General features: G+C 52.0%; 2 protein-coding genes across 2 annotated transcripts in view; one reads left to right on the top strand and one right to left on the bottom strand.

Annotated features, from left to right (window-relative positions):
• The window catches only part of NECAB3 (N-terminal EF-hand calcium binding protein 3), a 108,283-nt gene that overhangs the window by 70,555 nt on the left and 23,199 nt on the right, over nucleotides 1-14,529 (top strand). The gene's annotated exons all lie outside the window — the stretch shown is intronic.
• On the bottom strand, nucleotides 13,095-14,213 carry ACTL10 (actin like 10). Its single transcript, XM_077832612.1, has one exon. The coding sequence runs from the start codon at nucleotides 14,211-14,213 to the stop codon at nucleotides 13,095-13,097; it is 1,119 nt and encodes a 372-aa protein (XP_077688738.1).

Here is a 14,529-nt window from a genome sequence, read left to right on the forward strand (position 1 = left end):
CCTTCCTGCTTCTGGCCCACCTCCAGCCACGTGGGAAGTTCCTGGCTAGCCCACACTGAGCTCCCGTTACCACCTGAACGGCGTTGTGGTGAGCTGACCTACAGCGGAGACCTGTCCAGGCAGCCAAGGCCGGGGCCCGTTTAGTTGCTTCTCTAGAAGGTGCTTATTCATGGCCTGGCAGGTAAATGAGGAGGTTCGTTTAAAACACAGAAGAAAGTACACCTGCAATAACGTTGCCTCTGCCAAGTGCTCTCCCAGTGGCTGAGGTGAGAAGCTATATTAACAGCTGCTGTCCCCTCCCTCTCAGGCTGGAGAGGAGAGCTGGCTCTGGCTGACACTTCTGCACATTTGAAGCCATGGGGACACTGGCTCAATTAATGGTCGTGTCCTCTGGGGTTTTTGTCTCCTGACAGAAACGTTTCCCACTCCATGTAATCCAGGTTACTCAGCGGATTTGGGCGAGCGTTCCCAATGACGCAGTTAAATCATAAACCCCTCTTCTCTTCCTTGAGACACTGTGTTCAAGCTTTGCAACAGGAGTTGCATCTGCTATCTCCTCTAGAAATGAATGTTACTGATTATTGCTGCAGACCTAGGCTTTGTGACAGTCGTATGGCACCCAAAAGTAGGGGATCTTCCTGTCATAAGAGTAATTCAGTGGTATGGGGTTCTCAGCTGGATGACGCTCATGACAGAGGAGCATCCAGGCCAAATTGGTGTGGGCGGCGTTGCAGCCCCATGCGTGAGTGCTGTTGTATCTTGGCACTATTGTAAGGTGGGGGCTGGGTCTTGAAGCAAAGACGCTAAGGTGGGGCATGTCGAGCTTTTCAGAATCCACCCTTGTAATAGTACAATTAGCTGCATGTTAGTTAATAATCCCTACTTCTTCTATAGCATTTCTCATCGGTAGATCTCATAGCACTTCGCAGGCTGTCATGTATTTATCCTCACAACACCCCTGTGGGCGCACCTGCACTGTCTCTGGGAGTGAGCCTCCCAGCCCGGGTACACAAGGCACGTTACAAACGGCTGTATAGACGTGGCTTGGGCTCTTGAGCCTGAGGGAGATGCCTGAGAGCCTGAGCTCCAGCCACTACACAGCTCTCTTTAGCACGCTAGGATGAGCCCCACATACACAAGTCTATAGACCCAGGCTGGGAGCCTCACTCCCAGGTGCGGTGTAGACATTCCCACAGGGCCAGGGCAGTGCTGTTAATTCCATTGTGCCTCAGTTCCCCTTCTGTACAGCGAGACTGAGTGTCTTGCCCAAGTCAGACAGGAAATCTGTGGCAAAGCAGGAAATTGAATCTGGGTCTTCTCAGTTCTAAGCCGACACCCTAACAACTGGGCCCTCCTTCCTCTCCAAAGCTCTTGGGAACAATCAGAGGAGCTAAGCTCAGGACCCCAGTGAGGGGGGCACAGCTGGCTTTATGCCATCCTTGCCATCCCCCAGTCCTAGGGGATGTTGGAGGCCATTTCAGCCCCCAGTACAAGTGAGAGCCACCTTGGGGCTCAAGGTGCTCTAAAATGGTGGGTGAGCCTTGTGCTGTTCACCCTGTATATGGAGTTTCACTAAGAGTTTATCTGGCCAAAGATCCCTTCCTTTTCACCTCAGCAAGTGATGGCAGGCACTTCCAGGGAGCACTGGTAACTACGGGGGCTCAGGAAGGCCATCTGTTCATTCCCAGTGAGGAGCAGCTGAAGCAACGGCAGGGGACTAGGTAATCATCCCTAAACCTCCCTACTGTGAGGTAACTGCAGCTTCTCATCCGCCAGAGCAGAGGAGGGGATGGAAGAGCCAGACCCTTTGGAAAGAAGAATTGTGTGCCAGCTGGAAGGTGGCTGTTAGCCCAGTGGAATCCAGATATAGCAAAATGAAACATCATTGATTTTGCAACCTTTATTCACATTGTGGACATTCACTCATTTTAATTTGGGGAAACTGAGGTACAGGAAAGGGGAAGTAACTTGCCCAAGGTCTTGCAACAAGTCAGTGGCAGGGCTGAGGATAGAACTCTATCCATTGGTCCGCACTGCCTCCTAGTCCTGGCTCCTGGACTCGAGAGACCATTGGTCTGTTGCGACATTCCTGCGCAGGCTTGTCTGACATATGAACTGTTCACAAACATGTGAATGTGTACAAAAGCCTAGGTGTGGGTTCTCCCAAATCTACGGCCCCAATGAGCAGGACTGAACAAGCCCTCAAGCGTTAGGCTTGAGTGAGCCTGGATCCTCATTATATACAACACTCGCCCCCTTCCTCCTGCACAGACTCTTGGAAATGCCAGCATTGACAGGGTTAAATTCAAGTGCTTTCTTTCAGGGCTTACAAAATTATGGAGCCCTCAACTTCTCCATGGGTCAGAGTGAGATGCAATAGGAATGGGATACATTCAACCTTGACAGTATTGTGGGAATCTGTTTTGGGGACACGCACTCTGGAGAGCAAATTCACAACACCCAGCAAGGAGAAAAGTCTGATAAGCTTCTGATATTTTTGGTGATTCATTTCTCCTCCCGTTTGAGTGACCCAGAGTTCACACTGAGTGCTAACCACTTGAAATATGTATGTGGTGGGAATGAGATGCGCCTGCACTTCAGAGCTTGCATGTGCGCGTGTTAGTTTATTGTGTGTATCTTCTAGACTAATACATAGCCTTACTTCACCAGGGAGCTTTGCATATACACACAGATTAATGTATTGTCATAATAGATATAGATCATGCAAAATATTGTATTTTCCTAATAAAACAAGTTATTTTTTATATTTTTGAATTAGGGCTGTCGAGTAATTGCAGTTAACTCAAGCAATTAACGCAAAAAATGTAATTGCGATTAATGGCACTGTTAAGGAACAGAATACCAATTGTAATATATTAAATATCTTTGGATGTTTTTCTACATTTTCAAATATATTGATTTCAATTACAACACAAAATATAAAGTGTACACTACTCTCTTTATATTATTATTTTTATTATAAATATTTGCACTGTAAAAACGATAAACAAAAGAAATAGTATTTTTCAATTCACCTCAGGCAAGTACTGTAATGCAATCTCTTTATCATGAAAGTGCAACTTACAAATATAGATTTTTTTGTTACATAACTTCACTCAAAAACAAAACAATGTAAAACTTTAGAGCCTACAAGTCCACTAAGTCCTACTTCTTGTTCAGCCAGTCACTAAGACAAACAAGTTTGATTACATTTACGGAGATAATGCTGCCTGCTTCTTATTTACAATGTTACCAGAAAGTGAGAACAGATGTTCACATGGCACTTTTGCCAGTATTGCAAGGTATTTACATACCAGATATGCTAAACATTCATATGCTCCTTCTTGCTTTGGCCGCCATTCCAGAGGACATGCTTCCATGCTGATGATGCTCATTAAAAAAAAATGTTTTTTAAATTTGTGACTGAACTCCTTGGGGGAAAATTGTATGTCTCCTGCTCTGTTTTCCCCGCATTCTGCCATATATTTCATGTTATAGCCATTTCAGATGATGACCCAGCACATGTTGTTCGTTTTAAGAACACTTTCACAGCAGATTTGACAAAACGCAAAGAAGGTACCAATGTGAGATTTCTAAAGGTAGATACAGCACTTGACCCAAGGCTTAAGAATCTGAAGTGCCTTCCAAAATCTGAGAGGGATGAGGTGTGGTGCATGCTTTCAGAAGTCTTAAAAAAGCAACACTCCAATGCAGAAACTACAGAACCTGAACCACCAAAAAAGAAAATCAACCTTCTGCTAGTGGCATCTGACTCAGATGAAGAAAATCAACATGCATCATTCTGCACTGCTTTGGATCATTATCCAGCAGAACCCATCATCAGCATGGACGCATGTCCTCTGGAATGGTGGCTGAAGCACAAAGGGACATATGAATCTTTAGTGCATCTGGCATGTAAATATCTTGCAACACCGACTACTACAGTGCCATGCGAATGCCTGTTCTCACTTTCAGGTGGCATTGTAAACAAGAAGCAGGCAGCATTATCTCCTGCAAATGTAAACAAACTTGTTTGTCTGAATGATTGGCTGAACAAGAAGTAGGACTGACTGGACTTGTAGGTTCTAAAGTTTTACATGGTTTTATTTTTGAATGCAGTTATTTTTTGTACATACTGCAATTCTACATTTGTAAGTTCAACTTCCATGAGAAAGAGATTGCACTACAGTACTTGTACTAGGTGAATTGAAAAATACTATTTCTTTTTTTACAGTGCAAATATTTGTAATAAAAAATAATTATAAAGTGAGCACTGTACACTTTGTATTCTGTGTTGTAATTGAAATCAATATATTTGAAAATGTAGTTAACATCCAAAAATAAATAAATGGGATTCTGTTATTGTTTAACAGCACAATTAATTGCACAATTAATCACAATTAATTTTTTTAATCGCTTGACAGCCCTAATTTCAATGATACTAAAGTAGGATGAAATGAATAATACTTTTTTAAAACCCAGGACTTTGTTGGTAAAAATCAGTTTAAACTGAAAGCGAAGGGGCTTAAGCATACATAACATAAGGAAGACCATGGGCTCCATGTACACACACAGTGCACACTGACAGAAGAGCTTTTTGGAGGGTGTAGGAACACCAGCTCCCAGAAAGACATTGTCTACGCTGACAGAAGCACTGCTCCATCGACACAGTTGTGTCTACACTGCGGGGTTTGTCGGCATAGCTGTGTCTGTTGGGGTGTGGTTTATACACATCCGTGTCCAATGTTGCTATGCCGGTATACGTTTTAAGTCCTAGCCTGTCATAAGCAGCCCCATCAAAGTAAGTGCTTCCCAATATGAGTGTTACAGAACTGGCCTTGCAGCTGATAGAGGTTGTGTGGGACAGTCTGCTGCGATACAAAACTGCTACCTGGAGTGTGGAGGGTGAGGGGAGACCACTTCCTGCATCCGGGGATTGGTGAAGAGGGGGGGTGATGGGGAATGGGCAGAGGAACCATCGAGGCAACAAAGGAAATGGAGGAGCTGTGGGGAGAGGGGTGAACCACGAAGGGAGGAGAAGGACAACAAATGGGGCCAGTGAGAGAGTAACCCTCTGGGGAGGGATTCAAAGGTTTTTTCAGATGAAAGAATTACATTGATGATGGTGCAGAGACCCCTGTCAAGGAGCAGGCTGGAGAAGGCAGCCATGGGGGAGAATCGTTCAGCTCCTCTAAAGTGATATTGTAGAAAAAGGATTGCACAGATAAATAACTTGGTCTGAAGAAAACCTTCAATGCATTGTGAAAATGTTATTTGAACTGCTTCCTGAAACCGCAGCTCTGTCTGCTTTTCTTGGCATCACAGTGAGGAGCAGAGAGGTGACTGGCCTGATCGTGTTCAGGTGTGTGCCAGCCCAGAATATTGATTTACAGGAGATCAGATGCAGAACGTGGCTAATCACACATGCAAATACTTCTGATTAGCCACAGGAGGATGCCCTTACTTCAATTGCTTGTGGAATTGCAGTCATTTTGCATGCAAATTAGGCACACAACTGGGTCTGTGTGTAACCCTTCTGCCCGTCAGAGTTGGCAGCAACAAGGGCCGGGTTCAATATCTAGGGGATCCATTCCAATAACACAATGCAAACCGGCTCGAGCCCCCACCCAGTGACCTGGGACAAATATATACCACCCCCGCTGGGCGCCTCCAAGAGGCAATACTTCCCCTCTCGCAAGCACATAGTCTGAGTGTAGCAAAAGCCTTTTAATAACAGAGAAAAACAATGTGGCATTATGTTGGGGAAACACCACCAACAGGACTCATAACACAACCCACGAGCAAAAAAAAACCCACCCCAGGCAAAATGGGGCATGCCCTTTTCCCTTTGGTTCTTGAGTCCAGCAACCCCAAATCACCCAAAGTCCCAAAAGTCCAATGCCCCAAAAGTCTCTGTCCCTGGTCAGGGCAGCCCCAGAGTTCGAAAGTTTATCTGAGGAGCTTTACCTCCCAACCTGGGTGGAGATGGGACGGGGGTAAGAGGCACCTTACATGATCTGAAGCTGAGCGCCCCATAGCTCCATAGCGGCGCTCTGCTCTGCCAGCCGCCCCACAAACTCCTTCGCTCCGCTGCGCTCCGCTCCGCCAGCCGCCCCACAAACTCCTTCGCTCCGCTGCGCTCCGCTAGCTGCCCCACGAACTCCTTCGCTCCGCTGCGCTCCGCTCCGCTCTGCCAGCCGCCCCACAAACTCCTTCGCTCCGCTGCGCTCCGCTCCGCCAGCCGCCCCACGAACTCCTTCGGTCCGCTGCACTCCGCTCCGCTCCGCTCTGCCAGCCGCCCCACGAACTCCTTCGCTCCGCTGCACTCCGCTCCGCTCTGCTCCGCCAGCCGCCCCACAAACTCCTTCGCTCCGCTGCACTCCGCTCCGCTCCGCCAGCTGCCCCACAAACTCCTTCGCTCCGCTGCACTCCGCTCCGCTCTGCCAGCCGCCCCACAAACTCCTTCGCTCCGCTGCGCTCCGCTCCGCTCTGCCAGCCGCCCCACAAACTCCTTCGCTCCGCTGCACTCCGCTCCGCTCCGCTCTGCCAGCCGCCCCACGAACTCCTTCGCTCCGCTGCACTCCGCTCCACTCTGCTCCGCCAGCCGCCCCACGAACTCCTTCGCTCCGCTGCACTCCGCTCCGCTCCGCCAGCTGCCCCACAAACTCCTTCGCTCCGCTGCGCTCCGCTCCGCTCCGCTCCGCTCTTCCAGCCGCCCCAAAAACTCCTTCGCTCCGCTCCGCTCCGCTCCGCTCCGCCAGCTGCCCCACAAACTCCTGCGCTCCGCTCCGCTCTGCCAGCCGCCCCACAAACTCCTTCGCTCCGCTGCGCTCCGCTCCGCTCTGCTCCGCCAGCCGCCCCACGAACTCCTTCGCTCCGCTGCACTCCGCTCCGCCAGCCGCCCCACGAACTCCTTCGCTCCGCTGCGCTCCGCTAGCTGCCCCACGAACTCCTTCGCTCCGCTGCGCTCCGCTCCGCTCCGCTCTGCCAGCCGCCCCACAAACTCCTTCGCTCCGCTGCACTCCGCTCCGCCAGCCGCCCCACGAACTCCTTCGCTCCGCTGCGCTCCGCTAGCTGCCCCACGAACTCCTTCGCTCCGCTGCGCTCCGCTCCGCTCCGCTCTGCCAGCCGCCCCACAAACTCCTTCGCTCCGCTGCGCTCCGCTAGCTGCCCCACGAACTCCTTCGCTCCGCTGCGCTCCGCTAGCTGCCCCACGAACTCCTTCGCTCCGCTGCGCTCCGCTCCGCTCCGCTCTGCCAGCCGCCCCACAAACTCCTTCGCTCCGCTGCACTCCGCTCCGCCAGCCGCCCCACGAACTCCTTCGCTCCGCTGCGCTCCGCTAGCTGCCCCACGAACTCCTTCGCTCCGCTGCGCTCCGCTCCGCTCCGCTCCGCTCTGCCAGCCGCCCCACAAACTCCTTCGCTCCGCTGCGCTCCGCTCCGCCAGCCGCCCCACGAACTCCTTCGCTCCGCTGCGCTCCGCTAGCTGCCCCACGAACTCCTTCGCTCCGCTGCGCTCCGCTCCGCTCCGCTCCGCTCCGCTCTGCCAGCCGCCCCACAAACTCCTTCGCTCCGCTGCGCTCCGCTCCGCCAGCCGCCCCACGAACTCCTTCGCTCCGCTGCGCTCCGCTAGCTGCCCCACGAACTCCTTCGCTCCGCTGCGCTCCGCTCCGCTCCGCTCCGCTCTGCCAGCCGCCCCACAAACTCCTTCGCTCCGCTGCGCTGCGCTCCGCTCCGCCAGCCGCCCCACGAACTCCTTCGCTCAGCTGCACTCCGCTCCGCTCCGCTCTGCCAGCCGCCCCACGAACTCCTTCGCTCCGCTGCACTCCGCTCCGCTCTGCTCCGCCAGCCGCCCCACGAACTCCTTCGCTCCGCTGCACTCCGCTCCGCTCTGCTCCGCCAGCCGCCCCACGAACTCCTTCGCTCCGCTGCACTCCGCTCCGCTCCGCTCCGCCAGCTGCCCCACAAACTCCTTCGCTCCGCTGCGCTCCGCTCCGCTCTGCCAGCTGCCCCACAAACTCCTTCGCTCCGCTGCGCTCCGCTCCGCTCTGCCAGCCGCCCCACAAACTCCTTCGCTCCGCTCCGCTCCGCCAGCTGCCCCACAAACTCCTTCGCTCCGCTGCGCTCCGCTCCGCTCTGCCAGCCGCCCCACAAACTCCTTCGCTCTGCTGCACTCCGCTCCGCTCTGCCAGCCGCCCCACAAACTCCTTCGCTCCGCTGCACTCCGCTCCGCTCCGCTCCGCCAGCCGCCCCACGAACTCCTTCGCTCCGCTGCACTCCGCTCCGCTCTGCTCCGCCAGCCGCCCCACGAACTCCTTCGCTCTGCTGCACTCCGCTCCGCTCCGCCAGCTGCACCACAAACTCCTTCGCTCAGCTGCGCTCCGCTCCGCTCCGCTCCGCCAGCCGCCCCACAAACTCCTTCGCTCCGCTGCGCTCCGCTCCGCCAGCTGCCCCACAAACTCCTTCGCTCAGCTGCGCTCCGCTCCGCCAGCCGCCCCACAAACTCCTTCGCTCAGCTGCGCTCCGCTCCGCCAGCCGCCCCACAAACTCCTTCGCTCAGCTCCACGACCCACAAGCAGCTCCTGCCATCCACACACTGCTCCGCGTCGAACTGCTTCACCAGCCGTCCCGCAAACTGCTCCACAATATATCTTCAGGCTCCCCCACTACTTAACACAACACTCAGTGATTTCAGCTCGTAGGTGAATTCAGCTTGTAGTAGGGGAGCCCCAGTGCTGGTACACTGCCAGCCCAAAGTGAGCTCAGCAGCCTATAACTAGACTTCTAATGAAATCAAAATTAGCTCTGATATTCCACAGTGGAGAGAGGAGGAAGTGCAATTAGCATGTAAGGCCCTCACCAAGGGGCCCATGCCACCAAGTACTAATACTTGTCCCCAGCCTCTCTCTATTCACACAGTTTTGGAACCCATGACCCTTGCCTAGCGAGTGCTACTTAGTTGATGGTGAATCCCTCCATCATAACAAAAGGCCACGTACAGTTCCAAGCACAGTTCCCATAATCAGGGTAATAACAATTTATTCTTCCTGCCCCAATAACAGAGACACTGGGGATCCCACAGCAGCCAAAGTGACCATTTGAGCAGCTATGGTCTCATTCTAGGCGTGGTGGGTGTGCCTATGCAAATGAGATCGGCCCCTGAAGTTCTTTTTCACAACTTGCCACACCTCACCACCAGATGTCAGGGTGGAGCTCATCCTGACACTGCTTACATGTGTTTTTTGTGTATAAAACTGCATCCCTAAATTGTTTCAAAATCAGGCCCGCAATGTGTGGTTTGGAGTTTCAGACCTTCTGCAGAGTGCTGGGAGATGGTGGTCTCGGGATAATGGGGTCAACAGGCAGTGTTCTAGCCCAGATAATCATGTCCAGGGACACCGGGAACACCCCTGCAAACCCGTCTTCGCACACACAAACGGCATTTAGTGTTAAATAACTTTGACAAGCCATCGCATATCTGTTTACTCATTCACTGTGTTCCATTGCAAATGTTTGGAGGCGTGGGAAGGGGCATGAGAAGTGTGTGACACCATTTGAAATATTGCCCTTCTGATCTTGGCCCGTGTTTTGGCTCCCGGATCATATTACTGTTCATGAAAGAATTGCAAAGGGAAAGACCGCTCGGTATTATCTGAGTTTATTGTGTAGACAGCAATAGAATGCTTGGGCACTGGACATCTCTTCTACAGAAAGAGAGTCAATTCTACCTCCTAGGAGTAAGTCAGTAAATAATAGATTCTGTTTTAGCCACAGTCAGTCATTTGAAATGCTCATTTTCCTTCCTCCTGAGCCCCATCAATGGTGACAACGCTTCTACAGTGGACTGTAGCCAGAGAGCTCCTCACCAAGGAGCAGGGAGTGCAGCCTGTACCAGAAAGGGACCCCCTCCATTAGGGGGTCCAGGCAACACCCCTCATCCAGTTCAAAAACCATGACCACGAGAAGCAAGACTGAGCCCATGGTCTTCCTTATGTTGTGACGCCTCTGCTTCGCCTTCTCCTTGTCTCCTTTCCTTTCACTCCAGAGGGCTGAGGCTGGTGCTGGTGGGCAAGCCTGGATTGTCTGCCACCCGAGGATTTCCCATCCCTGGTGTATGGCTGTCACTGGTGGGGTGGCACAGTCCAGTGGGGGATGGGAGGTGGTTATTTGAGCTGGGATGCACAGAGCTGGTCTGGAAAGTAACAAATTTTCCCATTACTTCTCCCTTACTGGTGTGAGGGCTAAGCAGGTGAATAGCCAGGGTCAGTGTATCCCTCAGAGGCCAATGGAAAGTCCCCAAGGACCTTAGTAGATAAATCCAAATGTTGCGTTCTGTTTTCCCCTGCTGTGCCAGCAGAGTATGTAATGCAGGGGTGGGCAAACTTTTTGGCCCAAGGGCCACATTGGGGTTGCAAAGCTGTATGGAGGGCCAGGTAGGGAAGGCTGTGTCTCCCCAAACAGACTGGCCCCCGCCCCCTATCCACCCCTCCCACTTCCCACCCCCTGACTGCCCCCCTCAGAACCCCCAACCCATCCAACCCCCGCCCCGCTCCTTGTCGCCTGACAGCCTCTCCCAAGACCCCCCAACCCTAAATGCCCCTCCCAGGACCCCAACCCCCCGGTCCCCTGACTGCCCCGACGCCTATCCACACCTCTACCCCCTGACAGGCCCCCCGGGACTCCCATGCCTATCCAACCCCTCCCTGTCCCCTGACCCCCCGCCATGAACCTCCACCCCATCCAACTGCCCCCTGACTGCCCCCCAGGACTCCCTGCCCCTTATCCAACCCCCCCGCCCCCCGGCCCAGCCCCCTTACCGTGCCAGAGCAGCATGTGTGGCAGCTGCACTGCCTGGCCAGAGCCAGCCTGCCCACTGCGCTGCCCTGCAGGAGTGCGCAGCCCCACCGCCCAGAGCACTGCCCTGGCGTGGCTGTGGGGGAGGGGAGACAGCAGGGGAGGGGCTGGGGGCGAGCCTCCCCGGCCAGGAGCTCAGCGCCGGGCAGGATGGTCCCGCGGGCCAGGTGTGGCCCACGGGCCGTAGTTTGCCCACCTCTGATGTAGTGTATACATGTTGTGTTTGCAGGGTATGAGTTGTGTCTATGGTAAGTGACTGTTATGTGTGTTTTCCTCTCTTCCTTTTTGTGTTTGGTTAGCCCACTGATCCCTCTTGCTAATGGTTGTAAGCTCCTTGGCACGGGGACTTGTCTGGTTTTTTATCCCTAACGCACCTTGCAAACTGGCAACCAATGAAACGTAATAACAGTGAATAACCTAATGATGACACCCCAGTAACTTGGGTATGTCCTCAGTGGATACTTACAAATTTCTTCTTCTAAAACAGTGTTTGAATCACACTACCTCCTTCTCCAGATCTTTCCTCCTACCCTTGCATTGGCATTCTGATTGTCTTTCTCGAGATATAATTTCTCATGCTGGGGCTTCCTCACGGTAACAGCCACTCTTCCTTGGGAGGGAGGTCAGGGTAATTCTGCTGCCTCCCACCTCTTGGGAGATATGCCTCTGACTAATAGGTCAGTTGTAAAAGCCACCAAACTGCTATTGTGAGGTCACCAAGATGTAGTTTTGCAGTGAGTAATCAGTGACTTCAAGACTTGCCCCTGAGTGTGACTCTGAGACTTGGTCCCTGGATATGAAGAGCTGAAGGGGCCTTAAAGTCTGTAGAGGGGATACTTGTACTGGGAATAAATTTCATTCTGCAGATTTGAATTAAGTTTGAGGCCATCCCTAAACCACTTCTGAGATACACAACCCCATTGCACTGTCCCCGCAGCAAGAAGTATCAGCAAAGAAAACTCTGCTTGTGGATTCAGTGATAATATTTCCCTTTCTCAGAGTATTGCTAGGCAGCAGCCTCTCTAGAGCTAAAGTGGCCAACTGAGGGGCAGCCAAGAATGCTGGCATAACTCCATTAACTTCAGAGGAGCAATGCTTGCAGAGAACTGGGTCTTGAGTTTCCAGAATTGGGCCAATCATGCACCAAGTCCCTAAAATCCAAGACCAAAACTTGCCCGAGCCTCAAAACTGACAGGTTGGGTCTGGGTCTAAGGTAGAATTTTTCTGCTTGATTTGAAGTGAAATGTACAAGGAGTTCCTGAGTTATGGCGTCCTAAAAATAGCAGTATTCAGAACGGAAAAGGTCTCTTAATTTTTGTCACTTTATAACAAAATGAGAGAGAAAGAGAGAGAGAGAAACTTAGCTAACTAGCCTCCCTGAGCTGAGAGCCGATGTCCACCACCATAGTTTATCTGATTTAATGTCAAAACCAGAATTATTAACTTTGTATTAGGAATCTTGCTAATGCAACATGGGGAAAGAATGCTTTCTATATATGCTATCATCTGCACCTCTACTCTCCTCCCAACCCTGCTCCGTGTGGCTCTCCTGAGTTCTGCTGGAGAAGGTCCAGTCGACAAATGGGGTGTTTCTCTTCCTGACATTCATATGAACAGCTCGATTGGGGATTCCTTCTACAATCTGCAGGACAAAGATCCTTTCTAGTGAAATTCAGGGACTTTAAAAAAAAAATAAGGAAATTCTCCAACAAAACTTTAAGCTGAAGTTAAAGTTGCAGCAACACATCCGTGTCGGGTGCTTTGTATCCCTGCAAGGCACAGTCTCAGAGCCTTAGTGTTGTCTGTACACAAACTGGAACCAAAATAATTAAATCAGTTTTCATTCATGCCAGCGTCAGTTATTTTGGTGTAAGCCTATACGTGGCGACGCGTGTTTCAGATTAAGAGTGGCCACACACAGACTTCCATTGAAACACTCATAGGTGTGAATTAAAAGCAGTTTAATTACTTTGATTCCAGTTTGTGTGTAGATAGCCCCAGAAATAGAAACTCAGGAAATCCAGGAGGAAGGTGGTATTTCTCAGACAATGCACTCATATGCACTCAGATCATGACAACCTTAACTCTGCCCCTGGAGAGACAACAGGAAACTGGGATGCCAGATGCATTGCTTTCTTTGTTACAGAGACCTTTGCATTCCTGCCTTGGCTTTAATTGTATAGGCAGAATTATACCATTTTGGGCAGACAGATAGCCAGAACAGTGGTTATTTATTAGAAACTAATTGAACTTCTTGTGCACATATGCTGCCCCGCACTCCTGGTACTCGCCCTTTCTCATCCACATATGCCGGAAGGACTTAAGCGAGGCTGCCATGGAGCCTCCAGCCCAGACTGCCATACTCCTCTTTGGGGCAGCCAGAATTTTAATCCGGTAGCCTTTGCCATATAACAAGGCATCCAGCTCTGAGCACATCCTCTCAGGGAAACCAGGAAACATTGATGAGCCCCCTGATAACACAGTGTTACCGATAATGTCCCCCTTGCACTCGTCTGGCACCTTCTGGAGGCTTTGGAAAGCTAAAAGGTGAATGCCTGGAGAATTTTGGTCCAGCAGTTTTGGCTGGAAGAGTGGCTCTGGGCAGCAGAACCGCTCCTTATCCAGAGTTATCCAGTGCCCATCAGGGGTCTTAAAACACACTGGGAACTGGTGAGCTTTGTCTTGGAGGTCTCCTTCATAGTCCATGGACACGTAGCAGCACTGCTTCTTCAGCTGGGTCACCGTCGTCTTCTGCAAGGCATACAGCAGCTGTGGGTCATTGGAGCTCTTCAGCAGCAGGGTATGCATGTGCTTGGAAAGGAAAAACCCAGCCACATCCAGGCGATACGTGGCTTCCCTCCAGATCTGCCCAGCGCAGATGGAAGTGACATGGGACACCCCAGCCCCAGCCTCCACAGCCAGGCCAGTGACCCTGCCACAGGAGCAGAGGGAGAGGAGGCCTGTGTTAGCCACGTGCAAGGCTGGAACAGCGAAGGCCTCAAAGAACACCTCGGCCACCTTCTCCCGATTGGTTGTGGGGCAGGAGGGAGAGTCGGTCATGAGCAGCGGCTGCTCCTCAGGGGACAGTCTCAGCCCGCAGAAGAAAAGGTGGCTCCACAGATTTTCCATGGCTTCCCAGTCAGTGATGATGCCATGCCTGAGCGGGTGGGTTTTGGGTGCCCTGGCACCCCCTGTCCCACAGCCAGTAGCAGTGAGATGGCATGGGATCTCCCGCATCACAGCTGGGCAGGTGGGAGGCATGGACGTGGTCTTCAGCACAGACTTTGGCTTGTCCTCTCCAGCAAAGCCGGCTCGAGTGAAGCAACTACCATTGTCGATGACAACCGCAACCTTTCCCATAGTGTTATCTGCACCACCAAACTGTCTGAGCTTTATCCACTTCTGACGTCAGGATGGGGAAGATGCACAGTCAGGGATTAGAGGGAAGAAGGGAATTGGAAAGCTTGCCTCATCCTGCAACAGAGCAAACGGATGATCTATAATGCAGTGTCTAGTCACGTTACCAGTTAAATACAAACCCATTGTGAATGCGGGATTACAGCTGAGAAACGCAATGATCAAGAGTCAGGACATGCCCACAAGCCGGGGGTTCCTCAGCAGCAGTGACCTGGTTGTGCCGTGGAGTTGCCCCCTTCTGGAGTTGGTCTGGTTGGAC

The sequence above is a fragment of the Eretmochelys imbricata genome, chromosome 13, assembly GCF_965152235.1.
Source record: "Eretmochelys imbricata isolate rEreImb1 chromosome 13, rEreImb1.hap1, whole genome shotgun sequence".
NCBI classification, from domain to species: Eukaryota; Metazoa; Chordata; order Testudines; family Cheloniidae; genus Eretmochelys; species Eretmochelys imbricata.